General features: G+C 53.4%; 1 protein-coding gene across 1 annotated transcript in view; it reads left to right on the forward strand.

The window, feature by feature from the left end:
- Positions 1-23,314, forward strand: part of WNT3A (Wnt family member 3A) — a 40,986-nt gene that overhangs the window by 12,803 nt on the left and 4,869 nt on the right. The window contains exons 2-3 of the mRNA XM_040454408.1: positions 1,693-1,934; positions 21,129-21,394. Coding sequence (XP_040310342.1) covers positions 1,693-1,934; positions 21,129-21,394 — 508 coding nt within the window. The remainder of the gene's footprint in view (positions 1-1,692; positions 1,935-21,128; positions 21,395-23,314) is intronic.

Genomic DNA, 23,314 nt, shown 5'->3' on the forward strand with positions numbered 1-23,314 from the left:
GGCGGGCGGGAGGATCTGCTGTGTATTTCCAGAGTCTTTCCAGGGGGGAGGATTGTTTCTCTGACAGAGTCCCTGCTTCCTATGGCTCTCACCACAGCTGGTTGGAACCGGGTTAGACTCCACGTAGGACATCTGGAACATCCGTGTCATCATGCAGGGATGTGGACGGCTCAGACATACAGAAGCCTCCCACCTGCCTTCTCTCTGGGTGCTGGGTTCCCCCCCCCCCCACGACGCAAACAAGAAGAGCCTCTGGGGATTCAGCTGAGGCGTCTCCCCCTCCAAACAAAGGAGAGTCAGGCCTTCCCGCCGGGAGCCCACCAGAGTAAATTACCAGATAAGCAGGGGCCTCCCTGCCAGGCCAGGAGCTGCTCTAGATCTTCATTCCAGGCGTGGGACGCAGCATACCCAGCAGCCCAGAGGAAGCAGAGAGATGGGCTCCCGAGGTGGGGGTGGAGAGCACGTGGGAGACCGTGAACAGGCAGCAGGATCGCCTGGGGCACTGGGCCGAGGAGTATACAGGTGGCGGGATCCAGTGTTCCCCACAGGACTGGGCCGACGTGTCCACAGGTGGTGGGATCCAGCGTCCCCCACGGGTCCAGGCAGGTGTTTCAACTTGTCACCCATACAATTGTAGAAGCTCTTTCTGCTCTGCCCCCAAAAGGACCTGACAGTTCTTTCTTTGAAATCAAGATGCAAGTCCATACAGTAAAACAGACATGGTTTAGTCAGCCTCGAGACATAAACGCGTGTGTAACCAACACAGAGCACTTCCATCGCCCCAGGCCGGTGCTGTCTGATAGAACTTTCCACAGGGACCAAAATGTCCCTTATCTGACCGTCCAGTTCGGTAGCCACAGCTGTGTGCAGCTGGTGGGATTGGAAAGCCAAAATTCTCTCTTTTGTTGTTCAACTTAACTTAAATTTCATAGGTGCACAGTGAGTGGGAACCATCCCCGAGACATTCCCTCTGCACCTCCGCTCAGGGGGGTACTCCCACAGGAATTCAGGAGGAACCGCAGCCCTGGTTTATGTCCTCATCTACGACTGCTCATGGCCACGGCCACAGTCGGAGGTGCAGGCACACACTGGCCGAGCCAGGTGTCCCCTTGGCACCTGCTACCTGTCAGAAGCATGCTGGGCTGCATTTCCGAGAGGGAGTGAGCAGCAGCTGTTCACCCTTGCGCCCTGTGGGTGCAGACTCAAGTGGCTCCATCCTAATCACAGCGCTGTGAATGTCCGTGGGCACGTGGCATGGAGGGCACATGGCCTTCTGTCTGTTGGGTAAATAACCAAGAGCAGCTGTCACGCGGGCGTGAGTGCAGGGTGATTTTCACCCCAAGGATCAGCCGCTGCTGTGCCCTGTCTGGCCGCCGGCACCCCCTCCTCTGGGCAGCCCCCTGGGGTTGACCTGTCGCACACTGTGCTCCCCGCGTTTCCAAAGCTCTGCTGCCCTGCTACCCCCACCCTGACAGAACAGCCCCTATACTTGTGCAGAGCACCAGGCAGGCTTGCACTCTCCGTTTCCTTGGTTGCTTTCCCACCGCGCCTCATGCACATCTGGACGATGTTTGGTACCATCCAGGTACAGGGTGCAGACGCTCTTCCTTCATGCAGAATGGCCGCGTGCGCACTGAGGAGCGCAGGCAGGGCGGCTGCACCACTGATCAGGCCTCCTCCCCTCCTCCCCAGGTCCTTGGCCATCGGGTCCCAGTACTCATCCCTGGGCACTCAGCCCATCCTGTGTGCCAGCATCCCGGGCCTGGTGCCCAAGCAGCTGCGGTTCTGCCGGAACTACGTGGAGATCATGCCCAGCGTGGCAGAGGGCATCAAGATAAGCATTCAGGAGTGCCAGCACCAGTTCCGCGGCCGCCGCTGGAACTGCACCACCGTCAACAACAGCCTGGCCATCTTCGGCCCCGTGCTGGACAAAGGTACGCGGGCCCCCATCTTGGCCTTCAGGTGGACGTGGTAGGTCCTTGCAGCTCCCCTTCAGTGCCAGGAGCCGCTCTGCCCTGACCCACCTCAGTGTCTCCCCTGTGCTCAGCATAGGAGCGGCGGCTCCGGCGGGCGGGCAGTGCCCTGCAGACCTCAGCCTCTTAGGGGGCTCCTGCAGCTCCAAAAGGAGTAGGGTAATGCAGAGATCCGTCCTGCTTCCCCTTCCCCAAGGCAAATTGTATGGTCTCAGGAGGATGAGATTAACCATCGCAGGCTTCCCACAGAAGCCAGGCCTTCAGGGGGGTCTTGGAGAGAAAATAACAAAATTTGTATTAAAACAATAAAACATAGGGAGGGGAGGAGAGGTTGGGGGCCACAGAGGCACACCGAGGGAGTTATCCTGGGTCCTGGGGCCGGGAAGGAGAAGAAGATGAGGGTTGGGTGTTGGTTAACTTTTGGGGAAGAGCAAATTTTCACCAAACATAATGGTTTATGCAGTAATAACCATGTGCCATATGTCCCGACACCTGCAAATCAGAGGTCAACAGTGCTGCATCTCAGCTGGTCCCTGGTCTGGGACACGTCTGGCAGCTGAGGCTATGCTCAGCAACAACACCCAAAAGTGGCCTCTGCAATATGGTGGCTGGGCCCCACAGACAGGTGGGGAGGGAGAGAGGTGCCTTTCACTCAGCATAATGTTTTCAAGATTCGTCCACACTGCGTGTGTCAGCACTTTAGGCCTTGTTAGGGGTGAGTAATAGCTCTCTGTGCAGATAGACCACATTTTATTATGCATTGGTCACTGATGCACATTTGGGTGATTTCTACCTTTTGGCTTTTGTGAACAGCGCTGCTGTGAACATTTTTGTACAAGTATCTGTTTAAATACCTGTTTTTGAATCTTTTGCATGTATTCTCAGGCATGGAATTGTTCTGTGTAAGTTCTGGGGGAAACACCACACTGTTTTCCACAGGGGCTGCACCATCTCACGTTCCCACCAGCAGTGCACGAGGGTTCCAGTTCCACATCCTTACCACCCTTGTTATTCTGTGTCTTCCCTTCAGCAATCCCAGTGGGTGCAAAGTGGTATCTCATTGTGGTTTTTCTTTGCGTGTCCCCAATGCCTAATGATGTTGAGCATCTTTTCATGGGCTTGTGGGTCATCGGTATGTCTTCTTTGGGGAATTCCTACTCAAGTTCTTTGCCCAATTTTTAATTGGAGTGCTTGTCTTTTTGTTGTTGGGTTCTCAGAGCTCTTTATATATTCTAGACAATGGATTCTTATCAGATCTATGATCTGCAAATCTTTTCCCAGTTGTATAGGTTGTCCTTTCATTGTTGTAACCGTGTCCTGTAATGCACAATAGTTTTAAATTTTGGTGAAGTCCAACTTATCTATTGAAATGTCATATCAAAGTAAGCATTGCCTAATCTAAGGTTACAAACATTTACACCTGTATTTTCTTCTAAGAGTTTTATAGTTTCATCTCTTATATTTAATCTTTGATCTATAATGAGTAAATGTTTGTGTGTGGTGTGAGGTAGGGGTCCAGCTTTATTCTTTTGCATGTGGAAATCCAGTTACTCCAGCCCCATCAGTTGTTGAACAGATTATTTTTTTCCCCATTGAATGGTCTTGGCCCCCCATCAAAAATCAATTGACCACGGATGTGTGGATTTATTTCTGGACTCTCAATTCCATTCCTTTGGTCTATACAACTCCCCTTTTGCTAGTTCCACACTATTTTCATGGATTTACCTTTGTGGTGTGTTTTGAAGTCAGGAAGTACAAATCATCCAGTCTGTTTTTCTTTTACAAAATTGTTTTGGCAATTGGGTGCCTTGCAATTCCATATGAATTTTAGGATTAGCTTCTCCATGTCTGTGAAAAAGGTTTTGGGGATTTTGATGGGCAATACATTCAGTCTGGAGGTTATTTGGGAGAGTATTGTCATTCTAACAATGTTAAGCCTTCTGATCCATGAACATGGGATGCCTTCCTGTGTATTTAGGTCTTCCTTGGTTTCTTCCAGCAACAATTTGTAGTTTTTGGTGTACAAGTCTTGTACCTCCCTCATTAATGCATTCCTAAGTATTTTATCTTTTTTGATGTAATTGTAATTGTAATTATTCTCTTAATTTCCTTTTTGGATTGTTCATTGCTACTATATAGAAATATAACTAATTTTTGTGTTTTGATCCTATATCTTGCAACTTTGCTTCATTTGTCTTGTAGCTCTGAGAGGTTTTTTGTAGGTTCCTTAGATTGTCTTTTTTTTTTTAACGTTTATTTTTGAGAGAGAGAGAGAGAGAGAGGAAGTGTGAGACACAGAATCCAAAGCAGAATCCAGGCTCTGAGCTGTCAGCACAGAGCCCAACCCAAGGCTCAAAACCCATGGACCACAAGATCATGACCTGAGCTGAGGATGGACGCTTAACCGACTGAGCCACCCAGGCACCCCTAGGATTTTCTATATATAGGATTATATCACTTATTAATGGTGACAGTTTTACTTTTTTCTGTCTGATTTGTATACCTTTGATTTCTTCTTCTTGCCTAATTGCTCTGTCCAGCACTGCCACACTATGTCATGTAGCAGTGATGACAGCGGGCAAGCTTGTCTCATTCCTGATCTTAGGGAGAAGCACTTAAGTCTTTCACCATCGAGTAAGAGGTTAGCTGTGGATTTTCCATAACTTCCTTTTATCAGGTTGAGGAAATTCACTTCCATTCCTCATCTGTTGCGTTTTCATATCATGAAAGGGTGTTGGATTATATCAAATGCTTTTTCTGCTCCAATTAAGATGCCCATGCGGTTTTGTTCCTTCATTCTCTTAGTGTGATGTGTTATTATTGGTTGATTTTTCTACACTGAAGCACCCTTGCATTCTTGGGATAAATCCCCATTGGTCATGGTCAATAATCCTTTTAACATGCTGGAGGATTTGGTTTGCAAGTATTTTGTTGAGGATTTCTGCATCAATATGTACAAGGGGCATTGGTCTGTAGTTCTCTTTCCCTGTAGTGTCTTTGTCTGGCTTTGGTATTAGGGCAACACTGGACTCAGAGAATGAGTTAGGAAGTGTTCCCTCCTCTTCTATTTTTTGTAAGAGCTTGAGAAGGATTGGTGTTGATTGATTCTTCTTTAATTGATAGAGTCCACAAGTGAAGCTTTGCTTTTTTGGGATGTTTTAAATTATTGATTTGATCTTATTACTTGTTATTTAGGTATGTTCAGATGTTCTATTTCTTCTTGAGTCAGTTCTGGTATTTGTGTGTGTCTAAGAATGTATCCATTTCATCTAGGTTAATCTTTCATTTTTGAAGAATAGTCTTGCCAGATATAGAATTCTTGGTTGACACTGTTTTCCTTCAGTACCTTAAATATATCATCCCACTGCCTTCTGACTCTGGTTTCTGATGAGAAATTGGTTATTAATCTCATGGAGGACTCTTTGTACACAATGAGATGCTTCTCTCTTGCTGCTTAAAGATTTTCTTTATCCCTGTCTTTTGATAGCTAATTAAAATATGTATCAGTGTGGATCTCTATGTTTATCCAAGTTGAAATTTGTTGAACTTCCTGGATATATTGATTCAAGTTCCTTATCAAATTTGAAGCATTTTGGCCATTGCTTCTTCAAATATTCTTTCTGCCCCTTTCTCTCTGTCCTCTCTTGGGACTCCCACAATGTGGTGTTTGTTGCTACATTTGATGGTGTCCCACGGGTCTGTTCATTTTTCTTCATTCTTATTTCATTCTGTTCCTCAGACTGCATTATTGCAATTGAATTATCTTCAGGGTCACTGATTCTTTCTTTTGCCGGCTCAGCTGCGCTGTTGAAAACCTCTAGAAAATATTCTGTTTCAGTTATCATGCTTGTCAGCCCCACAATTTCTATTTCATTGCTTTTGTAATTTCTATCTATTTACTGAAATTCTCTCTTTGTTGAGACCGTGTTCTCCTGATTTCTTTTATCCTTTTGAGCAGACTTAGGATAGTTGATTCAGAGTCTTTGTCCACTATATCCAATATTTGTGCTTCCTTGAGATACCCTCTGTTAACTTCCTTTTTCCTGTGAAGGACCTGTACTTCCTTGTATCTTTGCATGCCTTGAAACTTTTTGTTGGAATCTGTACCTTGTGATTATCGTAAATGGTCACTCAGGAGATCAAATTATTTCCCCTCCACAGAGTTCAGTGTCCTTATTGTGGGTTGTACTAGTTTGTTTCATTACCGACTCTTCTTTAGCTTGTGGTTTGGCAAAAATTTCCTTTTCTTGGAGGAAATAAAAAGGGAAACAAAGCGAAGAAAGAATACTCCTCTGGTCTCTGCAGATTGGCTGTGTTGTGCAGGCCTTCAACCTCAGCTAGTCTGCTCACTGCTCTGCCTTAGCCTTCGCTTCCTGCATGCACTGAGCAGATCAGCACAGGTGGAAGCTGAAGGTCTCTCTTGAGTATGCATTCTGCCCTTGGTTTGCACGTGGGCTTTAGGTCTCCTGGTCCACAGGAGATTTGCAAACCCTTCACTCCCCAAAGCAGCTCTCCCCCACCTTTCCCCCCAGGCGAACAGTATGTCTATTGTTGGCCCCAACTATAATTTTTTGCTTCACAGGCAGCAGCTTGTTCATTTCATTTTCAGTGTTTTCCAGGAATACCCCTTGCTTAACCACTGTTACACCCCAAGAGAGTTCTGAGGTGGGCATCAGTTTTTCAGGGAACCCCCAGACAGGTCAAATCAGACAAATTCTTCCAGAGAACATCTACTCTCCTCCCTCTGGAACCATCCACCTACGTGGGATCAGTGCATTTGGCCATCTTAAGACCTCTCTTTGCTGAGGGTGGCAGGCTGTGTAACCTTTTCAGAGATACCTTTTCCTGGAGTCAGCATTTGCCTGGTTGCTAACCACCTTGAACCCCTTTTCAGGGCTCTGATGACATTGGCTCTGACAGTTTTTGCTTCACTTTTTTCCATGTTTCTCTGGAGGGTTGGGCCCTGGGAGCTTCTCACTCTGCCATTTTGCTGATGTGACTCCATACCACCTTTTGATAACTGGCCTCAGAGGCCATGCAGCACTCCATTCTGTTGTCCAAGACAGTTACAAAGGCCCACCTGGGTTCTAAGATAGGGGGCACAGACCCCATCCCTCAGTGGCATGTTGAGGTCCCCTAGGGAGAACATCCACCAGTGAAGCTGCCTCTGGTATGCCGAGGAAGGCAGGACAAGAGACATTTGAGCCCTGGGACCACTGGTGTGCATGGAGAGCTGAAGGGTTTCCTGAGAGTGCAACCCAACATTCATGGAGGGTTGGTTGTGCTGGATGGCATTTGTTCAAGGGCCTGAGGCTCCAGGACTTCAAGTGGCTGTGGCCATGCCCAGGGGCCATGTAGGGGAGGGGGATCACACCATGTGACCTTGACTGGTGAGTCAACTGACTTCCTGGAGTGTCAGCGTCCCTGTCTATAAAATGGGAGACTAATTGCCACTCAGCTGACTTCACAGAACTGCTGGTTGGGGTAATTACATGGTCATCCCCATAGGGACAGCTGCTGCCATGTGTGGGAGGAGTCAGGGTCACAGGACACTGTGGCGCATCAGCCATGTGGGGGCATGTGTGGTGGGTGGGTGTGCCTATGTGTGCGTGAGTATGTACATGTATGTGTGTGTGCATGTGTAAGCACACATGTGTGGTGTGGTTGCCACCCACACAGGTCCTATGGTGTCCTGTGGCCAGGGGTGTTGTGGCCTGAGAAGGCGTGTCCAGCAGGTCCCTAGACACCCCCCGGATGGTTCCAGCTGCCCAGGTGAGAAAGAATGTCAGGAAGAAGAGAGGAGCCTGACCTACCTGGAGAAGCTACCCCCTGGGTGGTGGAGGAAGGCAGTGTGAGGCTGGGTCAGACCCCACCAGAAGGCCAGAGAAGGAAGTTTAGGTTGACTTCTGGCCTCTATTCTACCCCATGGTCTACATGTCTGTTCTCTGCTGGTTCTGTCATATGGTTAGAAAGCAGTGTGAGTCCACCAACTTTGCTCTGCTTTTTCAAGACTGCTCAATTATCCAGGACCCCTTATCATTCTGTATGGATTTCAGGATCAGCTTGTCAATTTCTGCAAAAAAGAAAAAGAAAACACCTCGAATTTTTAAGGATTTGGTTGACTCTGCAGATCGCTCTGGGGAGTATTGCCATTTTGATGTTAAGACAATCCATGAACATGGAATGTCTCTCCATATACTTAGGCCTCCTTCAGTTTCTTTCAGGGACATGGGGCAGTTTTCAGCACACAAACCTTACAGTTATTCTGTTTCATTTATTCCAAAGTATTTTACTCTTTTTGATGCTGTTGTAAGTGGAAACGTTTTCTTAATTTCACCTTTGGGTTATTTGTGGCTGTGCATGGAAAGGGATGATTGGTTTCCAACATCAACCTCATGTTCTGTAATGTTGTTGATGGTCTATCCGTTCTGATAGAGGTGTTATGCATTCCATAGGGTTTCCATACCATTTAGTAACAGGAACAGTTTTCCTTCCTCCCCCCAATCTGGATACGCTTTATTTCTTTTTCTTGCTCCTAGCCCTGGCTGGAGCCTCCAGAACAATGTGGGGCGGCAGCGAGCAGAATGAGCACCCCAATTTCCTCCTGATCTCAGGGGCAGCTTTCCGTCTTTCACCACTGGGCAACCTGTTCTTAAATGTTAAAGATCCAGGTGTGAGGTTCCTCATTCACACAAAAGAATAGGTAACACAGGAGAGTTTTGCTATGATGCATCTCTCGATTCTCTGAATTTTTCCTGAGTTATGTGTGACAAAAATCACATAGTGATCTATTATCAAGAAGTTTTAAAAATCTGTCAGCTCATGGCTCGGTTGGGCCTGCCTTTCACTGTGGAGAGCAAGGAGTTGGATGTACCTGATCTGCACAGAGCTCCAGGGCCTGGAAGCCTGGGAGGGAGTCCCCTCCTGGGACAAGTTGGGGATGGTGGGTTTAAGGGGGCAGGCAGAGAGGAAGTGAGGATGCCTTGGGAGCACCCATGTGATCCAAGGATCCTGGCCCGTTTCCATGCCCCCCCACCCCCAGCGATACATGGACCTGCCTGGTAGACCCCTGGGGTAAGCCGTCATTCTGCTTGGACACAGCATCACTGCCCCCACTGCCCCCCGCGATACATGGACCTGCCTGGGAGATCCCTGGGGTAAGCCGTCATTCCTCTGGGATGCAGCATCACTCTCCCTGGCCACGAGCTCTATCCCTTTCAGACATGTGCATACATCAGGTTACATCATTTCAGGGCAAACCCACAACCCGCTGGTCATGCTCAGACATGCCTGCAAACTCCTCAGGCAGGGTGGCCTCTGAGGGTCCTTGGCCCCTGCACCCATTCCCCGCTGCTCTGCCCTGCATTACCACCACCTCCTCCCCAGCCCTCTCCTTGGGACTTATCCACTCCCCACCCCTTTGGACTGCCACTACACACAGGCTTTCCTGCCCATGAGACCTGCCTGTGCACCTTGTCCTCACTGCTCCCTGCTCCCTGCAGTCTGAAAGCGGCTCGGCTCCATCCTCATGGTCTTCAGCTCCATTTCCTCCTTCACCCTCTGCCCAGGCCCCCACAGCTGCTCCACGTTTCCTGACTCCGTCCCCACCATCACGGTCCCAGGACAAGCACCAGGCACTGCGGGGTGCTCTCAGTACACCGTGGGTCCCCCGTCACACACAGCAGATGCCCACGCAGCACGCAAGCAGGGAAGACACTGGGGCAGTGCCAAGCACACAGTTGGTGCTACAGAAGGAAGTGCTGAGTGGTTGGGTGGGCTTCCCAGAGGAGGTGTTACCTGAGCTGGAGAAAAGGGGCATGTTTACAGTGCTTTCTAGGGGCATGCTAAGTGTTCGCACATGGAAGGAAGACTTGAATCCAACCCTTATCTGGTGAATGGCGGCTCTGGTCACAAGTGAGGACACTGAGGAGTGGTGCAGGGCCAGGCCAGGACTCCTGAGGACACCCTAGCCTGTGGAGGGGGCTGCAGGGTGCTAAGAATACCTGCCAGGGGTCTGGGATGACAGCAGAGCTCTCTCCAGGGGAGAGCAGGCCCCCCAGTGCCCAGGGAGCAGGGACCCAAGAACCACACAAGCCCCCGGCTTCTGGGCTTTAGCCCCAGGGAGCCCCATCCTCACCTGTACCCCCTTGCTTTCTTGAAAGCCTGTGTCCTGTCACCTCTCCTATAAAATGTCCACTTATACCTATGTCTCCCACGTCCCGTCCCCATATCCTCTCCCCATGTCCCCTCCTTGTGCCCACCTCTATCCACTGCCCACATCCACTCCCCCGTGACCCCCATGTTTCCTGCCCATGTCCATGCTCCTTTCTCTGCCCTCTGCTCTCCTGCCCCCTCCCGTCTGCCCCTTCTGCCTCCACCCTTCCTCCATTTCTGCTGCAGGAAAATTGTCTCAGCCCCCAGGCCCTCACCACTTGGCTTTGATGGAAATAGAAAGCCCCCTCTCCCCCTTGCCCTCCACGGGGCTGAGAAATGGCGGAATTCATTGTGGCCACAGAGCTGAATGGCCCTCAAGGAAGGAGCTGCCAGGTGCCCCAGAGAGAGGCCAGCTCTGGGAGGCCATTGTGGAGGCCCCAGCCTGCCTGCCTGACCGCGCCTGCGGTAATCAATCTGATTGGATTAGGGTCAGGGCGACCCTAATCGTGTCAGAGGTCACCCAGTCTTTGTGGCGGGGTCCACGGGGCGCCTGGCCACCCCTGCTGAGGCGGCCTCTTGAACAGGGCTTAACACCGCCCAGCCAGCTGAGGAGAGGGGCCGGGCCCTGTGTGGACGTGTGCGAGCATGTGCATGTGTGTGTGAGCACGTGTGTGCATGCAGGGCTGGGGGCCGGGTGGGCCGGCCGGGCCCCCAAAAGCTGCCTGCACAGAACCTGGGCTTGGGCACTCGAAGTGAGCCCAGGCTGGGCAGAACCGCCCTCTGCTCACCCCAGAGGGACTTGTGTCCTGGGGCAGAAAGCATGTGAAGAATGTCGAGTGCATGGCAGCTATCTGTGCCTCCAGGCAGGCCCCCAGGCACCTGAAGGACCAGCTCTCCTCAGAGAGCTGGCCAACACCTCCTCTTGACCCCCAAGGAGGTGAGGGGGCCATCCCAGGGCTCGGTGCCCCAGCACACAGGCTGGCTGCCAGTCTGAAGGAGGCCCAGCCAGGACGGGCCCCTGGGGGATCTCGGTGGCCACAGTGGCTCAGGTCCAGGCCCGTGGGCTTTCGGGTAGCATGTGACTTTGCAGAGAAAGGGGCTCAGGGGCCTTGATGCCTGTCCCATCAGCACCCCAGCACTGCAGTGCACAGGCATGGTGCAGCCAGGACCCCGAGCCCCAGCTTGCATATCCACTCACTCAGAGCCCCGGTGCCCTGGGGCCGCACTCCCCGGCTCCCCTGGGGTGTCAGGGCCACAGGCGAGCTAGGCCTGCTCCTCTGCATCAGGGAGCAGATGTCCCCAGCAGTACATGGGGAGGGAATTTCACTGCCCATGCAGAGGTGGACTGACCCTACTGTGGGGTCTGCAGCTGGACCTCACCCACTAGGCAGCTGAGTTGGGGGCGCCTGGGCTGATCCCTGACAGGATCGAGTGGTCAGTTCTCTAGGAGCTTCTGGGTGGGGTCCACAGGTGTCCATCACGTTTTCTGCAAGGGCAGTGCCCTCCCTCCGCTGATGCCCACCTTCCTGTTGTCTCCTTGAGGGTCTGGGGATGTGTCTGCCCCATCCCCAACCGGAGCAACCCCTCCCCCCCTCCTCGGTCAGGCTCCAGCGGGTGGTCCATCGGCGCACTGTGTTTCCAGGCCAGCGCACAGGCACGGGGCCCGGCACAAGCCGCAGGGCCCAGGAGGGGCCTGGGGAAGAGACTGAGGCCCCTGGGGGGCGGGGGGGGAAGACGCGTCCCGAATCCAGGTTGCGACCCCTGACCCGCATCGGAAAGTGTTTCGGTTGGCGGTGGCTGGGGGGGAGCCGGCCGGTCTCCGCGGCCTCCCCTGTATATCATTAACTCTGCGCAGCGGGGGCGCGTAGAGGGTCCAGGAGAGACCCCGGCGACGCCCCGCCGCGCCAGGCTCGGAACACAATGTCCCCACGACGAGGACAAGATTAAGCACAAGGCAGAGAGCAATGCTGCGGGCGATTCACACGCCCTCGGAGCGCTGTGTTAAAGCGTGTGAATAGCGCGCTCCCCTCGCGCCGCCGGCCCCTCGGCCGCGCATACCTCCCGGTTGCTATGACTGGCTGGCTATGGCCTAATCGCCGACGAGGGGGAAATTCATATAAAATATCGCGGGCCATTGTGGGCCTAACGCGGCGTGACAGTGGCTCACAAAGCCAGATTCATTAGCCCCAGCAGGTAATCGGGACGCCGGCCGCGCTGCCGGCCGGGCGGTGTCAGGGGCCGCGGCCGCGGTGGGGCGCGGGCACATTCCGCTCTCAGGTGCCCCCTCCTTTGTGCGGCTGCCTTCGCGACACCCCCTCCCGCGGGCCAAGGCCGGTGGGCGTCGTCGGAGGGGCGCACCTGCTGGCCCGGGGCTCTGGCAGGCCTCCCGACCGTCTGGCGGCCCCGCGGAGCCGCAGTCCCCTCCTGGTGCTGGAGCGTCGGTGGGCGGAGGAGGCGCCAGCGCACTCAGTGCTCTGGGGGAGTCTTGGGGGCCCGCGCTGGCCAGAGGGAGGGAGACGGGAGCGTCTGCTGGCCTGTGCCCCCGCTCAGGCGTGGCAGGAAAGGGGCAGGGTACCCTGACCTGCCCTTCTGTGTCCTCCCCTCCCCCGGGCCTCACCTGCCAGGTGGGCAGGGCCCTGGGAGGCCCCAGAGAGGGAGAGAGCTCAGTAAGGCCTGCACCTTGTTTATGCTGGGGGTGCCACATGCACCCCATGTTCTCCCAGATGCTCCAGGCCCTCACCGAGGCTGGGTACCCCCATCCTAGGCTCTGGGAAGGCCCATCAGCTGTGGGCACCATAGATACCACAAGGGATGTGCTCTCCTCATCCAGAGCATCGGGAGGATTCATGGTGGGTGCAGGCTGGGCAGTGCTGTTATGTAGAATGGGGGTTCACCCCACACACCTGGTGGGAGGGAAGCCGCAGCGGGGTGTGCTCAGGGAGCCTCCTTGCAAGGTGGTCGAGTGCTGGGGCTGAGGACTGGGAACCCCTGCCCTGGCCAGGGCCACTGTGGTTGCAGGCAGTGTCCTGGGGGGCTCCATAGAGACAGGAGAGCCCTCCCCCCACCCCCGCTGCACTCCTCTGCACACATGTGAGCAGCACTAACCTTGGTGCTTTGGGGGTCTTGCCTCAAGGTCAGCCCTGCCCAGGGGAGAAACACAGCCCAGTGTCCCAAAGGGTCTTAGGGAAGTGAGCTCACCTGAGGGAGGGCCCTTCCTCTGCGTCTGGTCAGCCAAGAAAAGTTCTGATAGGCCCTGTAGCTCTCAGGGGCACTCATACCTACCCTGCCCTGGGCCCAGGTCCCTCCCTGCAGCCATCTGACAGGAGACAGACCCCTAAGTCCCCAAGGCTGGCAATCAGGAGCCAGGCTTCATGTGGGGGCCAGACAGAATGTCTGCCGCACATGCAGGAAGGGGGGATGTCAGAAATCCCCCATATCAGCCCCCTCATGTGCTTCTGATGAGGGAGGTGTCAGAGCCCCCCATATCAGCCCCCCAAGCCCCTCTGATGGGGGAGGTGTCATAGACCTCCATTTTGGCCCCCTCAAGTCCCTCTGATGGGGGATGTCAGAGATCCCCCATATCAGCCCTCCCATGTGCTTCTGATGGGGGAGGTGTCAGAGCCCTTGTTTTTAGCCCCCCATGTCCCTCTGATGGGGGGAAAGCGTCAAAGCCCCTGTTATTAGCACCACCACCCCCCCCCCCCACTGACGTTCCTCTGATGGGCAAGTATCAGAACCCTCCATGCTAGGCCCCTGCACATCCCTGTTAAGGAGGTGGTATCAGAAATCCCCTCCCCCTTCCCCATGCTCCCTCCCTTCTCCTGGCTGGGTGCCATTTGGGGGCCTCCCTCCACAGGGACACATGCTGGGTCTGGCCACCATCTTGAGGAGGGGGTGAATTTGTGAGTCCTGGAGCCCTAGGGTATAATAGAGCCTGTGGGCTCAGCCCAGGGTTTCATCAGAATAACCTGGGGACCCTTTAGAGAAATAGGTGTCCTTCCAAGAACTATGGCCCGGGGCCCATAGGTGTCTGCACTGATACACTGACTGGAGTGACTGGTGCTGGGGCAGCCCCCAGGCCATCCTCTCTGCAGTGCTTCCTGAGGGGTCCACCCAGGCAGACACAGAATGTTCCAGAAGCTTCACCTCATCCATCAGTGGTCACATCTGAGCCACAGCCCCCTTCCGGGACCTTCTGCTGCCAGAGGTCACATTTGTTTCTTAGAAAAGCCCTCCCAGTGCCCCCTCGGGCTAATAGTCTCATCACAAGAGCATATATGAGTGTCCATATCCTCTCATCCAGTGTAAGCTCCCACAGCCTTCCCCCAGGAGAGGACAGGTGGGCCCAGCCACCTCGAGGCTGCAGCCACCGAAACGGCCTGGTGCAGGAGCCTTACTGGGGGTGCAGGAGCCTCTCCCTCCACCCCGTCTGGGCTCAGCACTCACTACTGTGCAGCCCAGGGTCTGTGGCTGACCCACTCTGAGCCTCTGCATGCTTGGGCTGAAGGGGCCTGCAGAACCTGTGATAGCAGCGGGCAAAGAGGAGTGCCCCTCCTCCTGCCTGAGCCGGTTCTCTCAGCCCCAATAAAAGGATTTGCCAGAGTCAAGGCAGGGTGGCCTGTTGGTCCCTGGTGAAACAGCCCCCCAAGGGGACCTCCCCACAGGAAGGTCAGCTCCAGAACAGAGGCTGCAGCCTTCTTGTCCACTTAAAACACAGTCAATGCTCAATTAACGGTTGCTAACTGCTAGCTACATGGTGAAATGTGCAAGATGAACTTTCTTCAATATAAAGTACTCTGAAAAATCACCCCTTTTTTTCTGTTAAATGTTCTTTCCTGAAATTATGATAGTTAAGCTTGTCTTATCCTCTCATGAAATAGTAAAAGTAACAACACTTGGCAATCCTGATTCAGTCCTCAAATGATCTCTGATACTTGACAAGCCCATGGAACCCAAATCTGGAAGCAAGAATTTGTTTAGGTGCCTAGTTCTAAAGTTCTGAAACCCAGAGAAGCAAAGTAACTGCCGAAGCCGATCTCACAGGTGACACCTAGTGCCCCACTGACCTAGCTGTGATGGAGCCAGTTGGACATCTCTCCCTGCCCTCTGCTAGACACCCACCTCTCACCACATGGGACTCCCTCAGCTGCCCCAGCCCAGACATTAACCATCCATCTGTCTATATCCATCCACCCATCCATAAATCCATCCATCCATACATCCATCCATCCACCATCCATCCATTCATTCACCATCCTTCCATCCACCCATACATCATCCATCCAATATATATCCCCACCCACTCATCCATCCACATACCCATCCATCCATCCATCCACCCATCCATCCAACCATCTACACACTCATTACCCACCACCTTCCATCCATCCATCCACCCATCCATCCAACCATCTACACACTCATTACCCACCACCTTCCATCCATCCATCCACCCATCCACCCACCCACCCACTCACCCATCCATCCTTCTAATATTCATCTGTCCACCATCCATCGTCCATCCATCCATCCACTCATATACCCATCTATCCATCCATCCATCCTTCTACTACCCATCTACCCACCCACCCATTCATCCAGCCAGCCAGGCAGCCAGCCACTCACTCACCAGTTAATCTACCCATCCATCCATCCCAAGCCTGCCCCAGAGTTCACACTGCCACTGTGTGTCATTGTTTCCTCTATTCTATTCCTCATAAACTGTAAGATCCCAATGGCAGGTGACTTAGCACAGCCCAAAGCAAAGAACCTGATCCACAACAGTAGAGTCTCTCACTAAAGGCAGGATTCCCCTGGTTCACCCTCCGCCTTGCCAATGCAGGGATTCCTTCCACTTGATAGTGGGTCATCCAGCTTCTACTTAATTAATGATTAGATGGGTAATTCCTTGAAATTTAAAAAGCCTGGGCTGTTATAAATCTCATCAGAGAGAGCATCAATCACTATCTTACAGATTTCTTACCATGGTTCTTGAGAATGGGCACCTTACATCTTACTCACCTCATATTCCTAGTTCTGAGCCTAGTGTGTAGCTTCTTATAGACTCTCAGATCCTGGAGGGGTAAATGGCTTGCTGGCTGGTTGGATGGATGGATGGATGGATGGAAGGATGGTGGATAGACGTACAGATGGATGGATGGATGGATGGAAGGATGGTGGATAGATGGATGGATGGATGGATGATTTGATGAATAAATTGATGGTGGATGGATGAATAAATGGATGGTGATGGATGGATGGATGGATGTTTTGATGTATGTATACATGGATGCTGGATGGGTGAATAGATGGATGGATGGATGGATGGATGTCAGATGGATGGATGGATGGATGGTTTGATGGATAAATTGATGGTGGATGGATGGAGGATGGATGGATAAATTGATGGCGGATGGGTGGATGGATAGATAAATGGATGGTGGATGGATACATGGATAGTGGATGGGTGGAAGAATGGATAAATGGATGGATGGATGGATGGATGGATGGATGGTTTGATGGATAAATTGATGGTGGATGGGTGGATGGATGGATAAATGGATGGTGGATGGATACATGGATAGTGGATGGATGGACAGATGGATGGATGGATGGATGGATGAATGGATGGATGGATAAATGGATAGATGGTAGATGAATGGAAGGAAGAATAGATCATTGATACTTTGCATGAACTCCGTAACTAATTAGTAATGAAACAATGGCAAATTTCTGGCAAAGATGGTTTTCCGCATGGAGGATGCTTAACTCACAGAATGACTTTGCCACTAAATTCCCTTTCTTCTTCCTTTTTCCAACCCTGACCTCACCTCCAAAATTATGATAGTCATTTTTCACATATCTTATACTCTCATGGAAAAGCAACAAGCCTTGGCAGTCCTAATTCAGTCCTCAAATGATCTCTGGTGTTTGACCAGCCTGTGAAATCCGAGTCTGGAAGCAAGATGGGTATAGTCCTGAAGTTCTGAGACCCAGGGAGGCAGAGCCCATCTCACGGGTGTGAAGAAGAATCCTGGGGCCAGCAGGACAGTCCTGAGCAGCTCCAAAGGCTCATGCAGGCTCTGTCCCAGGGACTTGGCAAACTGGCAGCATTGGCCCTTTGGCTTCCCTCCCAGGGGCCTATGCCCCCTCTTCTTCTCTTGACCTGCTGCAGCCCATTGCCAGTGACAGTGACATGATGGAGGTGTCTCCAATCTCATTCCAAAGATGTGATTTCCTTCCCACGGTGTGATGGCTCCCCTCCCACTCCCTAGCTGCCTCTGTTGTGTAAACAGAAGCAGAAACGTCTGACAAAGCAGCTGTCAGTGGCTAAGAACTTTCCTGTGACTGGGGCGGCTGCCAGGGCTCCAGACCCTGGTCGGAGTCCTCACTGTGTCCTCCCCACGCACAGCCTCAGGGGAGCCCTGTCCTACCTCCTCCTACTCCAGCCAGTAGGCTCATGACCTGTGGAAATCTGATAAAAGCAATGGGCTCTCTATCCAACACACACACACACACACACACACACACACACACACACACACACTTTCCGGCATGCCCTGTGATTCCTGCCCCAGTGAAGCCTAATCCCACACCCCTGGGTCAGATGTCCCTGCTACTGTGAGGTGTCACCTGGACATGCTGGGGGTCTTCCTTCTCCATGACCTCAGCATGTCTTTTAACTTTTTCTTTAGAAAGAATTGTAGACATACAGAAATGTGGCAAGAGTGATGTTCAGGGTCCATGTCCGCTCCCAGACATCCCCAGTGCTAACAAAGCCAGCTGCATCCATCAGCACAAAGATCCGTCCATGATAACTACACTCCCAGGTTTCTCCCATTCTCCCACCCATCTGGGATCCCATCCTGGGTATGCCTGGCCCTGGCCCTTCGTGCCCACAAGACTAGGAGGAACCAGGTCAGGCCTCTTGCATCTATCTGACGTTTCCTGATTCTTTGCTGAGAAGGCCTCCACGGTGTCCCTGGAGCATCTTCTCAGGAGGCACATTGCGTCAGCCACCTGTCTGCTGCTGTGGTCCCCGCAGCCCCAACCCCTCAGGTAAGGTGGGGTGGGCCAGGCGTCTGCAAAGTCAGGGCACGGCCATCCCAAAGTGCTTGGAGGCTGTGACTTCTGTTTCTAAGCAGACTCTTTGCCAGAACAAGCTCTCATGGTTTTCTTGTGGTCTTGTGCTCCCATGGTCTTGTGGCCTCTCCTTAGAGGCTTCCTTTCCTCATGAACAAGTTGGAGGCAGGCTACAAGGTAGCGTCAGCCTTCAGGACCTCATGTGTGACGAGCCCCTTCCTTACTGGGTAGGGGAGATTGAGGCCCACAGGGGAGGGAGGCCAGGGCTGGGTCACACAGCCAGCTGGTGAGAGAGCAGGGCAGGACCGAATTCTTCCTCCAAGTTCAAGGGAGACCCCTCCCCCTGCCCTGAGCACGCCCTTCCCCTCGAGTGTGTCTGGTGACCTGGCCCCTCCTGGCCCCTCTGCCTGAGCCTGTTAAGCGGCCACACCCTTGTTCAAGGAAGGTGCAAGGCCCCAGGCTCGCTGGCTCTCTGCTTGTCTCAGAGGAGGGGAGGCATGTTCTCCAGGAGGAGCAGTTCTGGCCCCCTGGGCAGGAGTTGGTACCCAGGGGCTGGAGAAGGGCCACCGGGGGCCCTCAGCCAGCTGGAAGCAGCAAGAGGGCGGAAGGCACCCGGCTGTGTGCACTGAGATCCAGGAATACCTAGGAAACACCTGCCTGGCCCAGCAGCCCACATGCCCTGCCTGGAGGGCAGGAGCAGCCCCAGGCCTGGGTTCTGGAGGGGTGAGGACACAAGGAGCCAAGCCCACCCTCAGGGAAGGCAAAATAAAGACGCGGCTCCGCTGGAGTGCAGGGACAGAAGGGCAGGGGGTCTACAACCAGGGCACACTGGCCTTTATTCACCGTGCCTTGGGCCCATAGAAGGCCACTCCATGCCTGCTCGAGAACTGCTGGCCGTATTATGGAAGCAAAGTGAGGCCAAGGCATCAAGCATCTGGGGGAGGTGGCCGCTGGCTGGCCGTCGGGAAAAGGGGCAGGGAAGGATGCTGAGTGGGCAGGGGTGGAGATCCAGTCTCATGGCACAGGCCTGTCCAGGGTAGGCTCTGGCCCTGCTGGGCCTCCCCGTCCATCCCAGAGCCCGGCCCTCTGCTTAGACCGGGCCTCGCTCCCCACCCACCATCTACAGGAATTGGAAACCAAAAATGAACGAAACACAGTCCCCCACCCCAGGGAGCTTGCATGCTGGGGAGAGGACTGAAGAGAGAGCTTCCTGGGCCAGGCACCGACCGCACCGGGACTGCAAGGCCCATACCCTGAAGAGCAGACAAGGGACAGGGCAGGTGCACGTGACCAGAGGAGCAGTGGAAATAGCCTGAGGGAAGGACGAGGGCTGAGTGTGGGGGAGGCCCGTGTGCAGGTGAAGCAAGGACATAAGGCCAGGAACTCCAAAGGGACCAGGCACAGCCCGTGTGTGCATACGTATGTGCACGTGTGTTTGCCTGCATGGCTGTGCATGCGTGTGCATGTGCGTGTGTGTGTGTATGTGTGTGTGCAACACGTGTGGCACATGCATGTGGATGGGGGAAGCTGCAGGCTGGGAGTGCAGGTTCCAACCAGGAGCCTCTGATGGTGCACCTGGCTGATGCTGAAAGCTGGACTCACAGGGAAGGGGGGGCAGTGCTAGATGAATAAATGTGGGATTTTCAGTGACAGGTGTGCTGGGTGCTGAGTGAGTGTCAGTGTGTGCATGCTCCTGGCTGGAACCCTCACTGCTCCCCTGCCTCCACCTGCCTGGGCTTTGGGGCAGGCAAGCCTGAGGAAGAGTGAGGGGTAGCCTACAGCCTCTGCTGGTTCCCCAGGGTGAAGCCCCCACCATCCCCCTCCCAGGACCAAAGTCCCCCCCCCCCGCCCATCCCCCTCCCAGGGTAAAGTCCCCCCCACCCATCCCCCTCCTGGGACGAAAGCCCCCCTGCCCATCCCCCTCCCAGGACAAAGCCCCCCATCTGCCCATCCCCCTCCCAGGGTGAAGCCTCCCTGCCCAACCACCTCCCAGGACCAAAGTCCCCTGGGCACTGATGTGGGTCAGGAGGCAGCAGCATCCCCGTGACCGTGACAGGAGCCATTGGGAGCCCCAGCACCGTCCAGGCCTGCTGCCCAGGATGGATGCAGGGACACAGCAGGGTACACGCCCCATGCCCGGCATGGAAGGCCAGGTCGGGCCCACCCCCACATGCACGTGTATATACTGCAAAACGATCACCAAAATGATTGTCTGGTGACTACGCATCACGCACAGCCTGGTTACAGTTGTTTCTCTTGTGACCGGAACATGTAAGACCTCTTAGCAAGTTTCAAGCACACAACACGGTATTGCTGACAAGTCACCGTGTGGTGCATCATGTCCCCGGACTTACTGATTTGGTGCCACAGTTTTCTGTCCATTCACCTGTTGATGGACATTTGGAAGCTTCCAGGTTGAGGCTATTACAAATAAAGTAGCCATGATGTTTGCTCCCTGGTCTCTGTGACCACCTCATTTCCTCAAGGGGTGAATACCCAGCTGAGTGGCCTGGTCACCTGGTACGCATAGGGTTGCAAGAAGCCATCAAACTGCTTTCCTAGATGCAGCACCAAGTTCCCCAGCAGTGCACAGGGCTCAGATTCTGCACATCCTCTCCAGCACTGGCTCTGATCTGACCTTCATATTACAGGGGTCCCTGTGGCTCTTCGCGGGGAGTGATATCCAGCATCTCTCCTGGGGCCCGTAGGCCCTCCAAGTACTTTTTCCCAATACCCACCCTCCTCCTTGGGTCCTATGCACAGGGCACCCCTCTCCCCTGCAGCCCTGCCTGGCCTCCAGCGCCCATGTCCACCCCAGGTGCCCAGAGCCCTGCCCTGAAAGGGGCGGCGATGCCCAGGGCTCGGCTTCACCACCCCAGCCCTGCCAGGTCCTGCCCACCCTGTTGCCTCTCTCCACAGCCACCCGGGAGTCTGCCTTTGTGCATGCCATTGCCTCTGCCGGTGTGGCCTTTGCCGTGACGCGCTCCTGTGCTGAGGGCTCCGCCACCATCTGTGGCTGCAGCAGCCGCCACCAGGGCTCCCCGGGTGAGGGCTGGAAGTGGGGCGGCTGCAGCGAGGACATCGAGTTCGGTGGCATGGTGTCTCGGGAGTTTGCAGACGCACGGGAGAACCGGCCAGATGCCCGCTCTGCAATGAACCGCCACAACAATGAGGCTGGACGCCAGGTATGTTGACAGCTCCTGGCTCGTCCCGGGGGAGCATGGGGCAGTGGCTGTGACCATGACCCTGCACACTCTGGGGTGCACAGGGGGTCATCCATCCAGGCCCAGTGCATCCTGGGGGTAGAGTGGGGAGGCATCCTACCATGGGCCTGTGGGGTCTGGGGGGTGCACTGGGAAACCCCTCTGGCCACATTCCTGAGGCCCCAGAGAAATAGAAGCTTTCTGGGCAGGATGTGTGACCTGGTTCCCTGCAGGGTGTGGTTTGTTGGGAGTATTGTGGGAGGGCTGACTGGGGTGGCAAGGCCATCTGAAACAGCCCGGTGCAGTTAAGGCCACTGGAAGGCAGGGGGGATAAGGGTCTGCCCTGCAGGAATGCCCACAAGTCCAGGGAGGAAGACAGCGAGGCCACTACAGCACAGAGTGGGGAAGTTCTGTGATAAGGAAATGCACATTCTCAAGGTGACTCAGGCACTGCAGAGGGGCCACACTCCAGGCTGGCATCTCAGAAAAAGCCTCCTGCTGGCAGTAGCATTGAGAGGAGATGTGCAAAGTAACCAGCAGTTATCTAGGTTGGGGGGAGGCCAGGAGAGCCTCAGGCAGCCTACAGTGTAGGACAGGACTGCAAGTGAGGTTGTCTGGAAGAACAGAACACGGAAAGCAGAGGAGGGACAGAGAAATAGGGACCAAGCCGTGAAGGGCTCTGTAAGCCCTGTTCGAAAGGACTGGGCCCAAAGAACTGACCGCCTATGCGAGGGGATCCATGTGGGAACCTGGAGGGCTCCAGCAGATTGATCAGCACAAAGATGGTGCTGGCCTTGGAACCAGCGGCTTCACCTGCCAGCAACAGAAAACAAGATGAGTGACTCATCTTCGTGTTGGGCACAAAGCACACTGTCAGATGTGAAAGTGCCCTGTTAGAAGCATAGGAAGCCCACCAGTATACAGTCCCCTGACTTATCCCAAGGACAATGAGTCCAGTGCAGACAAAAAAATAGTCTCTTTTCAATAAATGGTGCTCAGTGAATTGGATAACGATATGGTGGAAAAAATTAACCTGACTCCTACTTCGCACCATATAGAAAGCCAATTACAAACCCAAATGCAAAAGGTAAAACAAAATGAAACGAAAATGTTAGGAAGAAAACATGAAAGAACATCTCTGTGACCTTGGAGTAGGCAAAGATTTCTTTTTTCTTTCTTTTTTTTTAAGTTTATTTTCTTTGAGAGAAAGAGACAGAGAGAGTGTGTGGGGGAGGGGCAGAAGGAGAGGGAGAGATAGAATCCCAAGCAGGCTCCATGCTGTCAGCGCAGAGCCCAACATGGGGCTCAATCCCAGAAACCATGAGATCATGACCTGACCCAAGAACAAGACTCAGACACTTAATCGACTGAGCCCCAAAGGGGCTCATCAAGGGTGCTATCTCTAGGACATCACTCCTCAGTTTAGCCTGGGATCCTGAGGACTAAAGGAAAACCAGAAGTAGCCCAGCCCTGGTACACATGTGCAGGCTAGAAAAATCCCAAGATCTGAGAACAAATTATGGTGATTCCAAATTGCTGGTTTTCCCATGCACCTGGAAAAAGGCAGACAAATCCTCTTTGGAGGATGATAACCTTATTCAATGTTTAAAAAATGTTACTACAAATAATTTTTCAACCACAGTGTCCAGCACATAATCAAAGATAACCTATCACATGAGCTGGTGACAGAATGAGTGATCATCAGCAAAAATCACAGAAATGAGTCCACAGGGACTCCAGATACTACAATTACGAGACACAGATTGTGAAAAAATATACATGCTTATTTAGGCTTACAAAGCCAAAATGCGAGTCTGAATGTTTCATCAGAGAACTGGAAACTATAAAAAGCATATATTTAGGAAACAATCACATCGCAATTGTAGAAGTGAAAGATGTATG

Source organism: Herpailurus yagouaroundi, unplaced genomic scaffold (genome assembly GCF_014898765.1).
Source record: "Herpailurus yagouaroundi ecotype Mexico unplaced genomic scaffold, PumYag 212, whole genome shotgun sequence".
NCBI classification, from domain to species: Eukaryota; Metazoa; Chordata; class Mammalia; order Carnivora; family Felidae; genus Herpailurus; species Herpailurus yagouaroundi.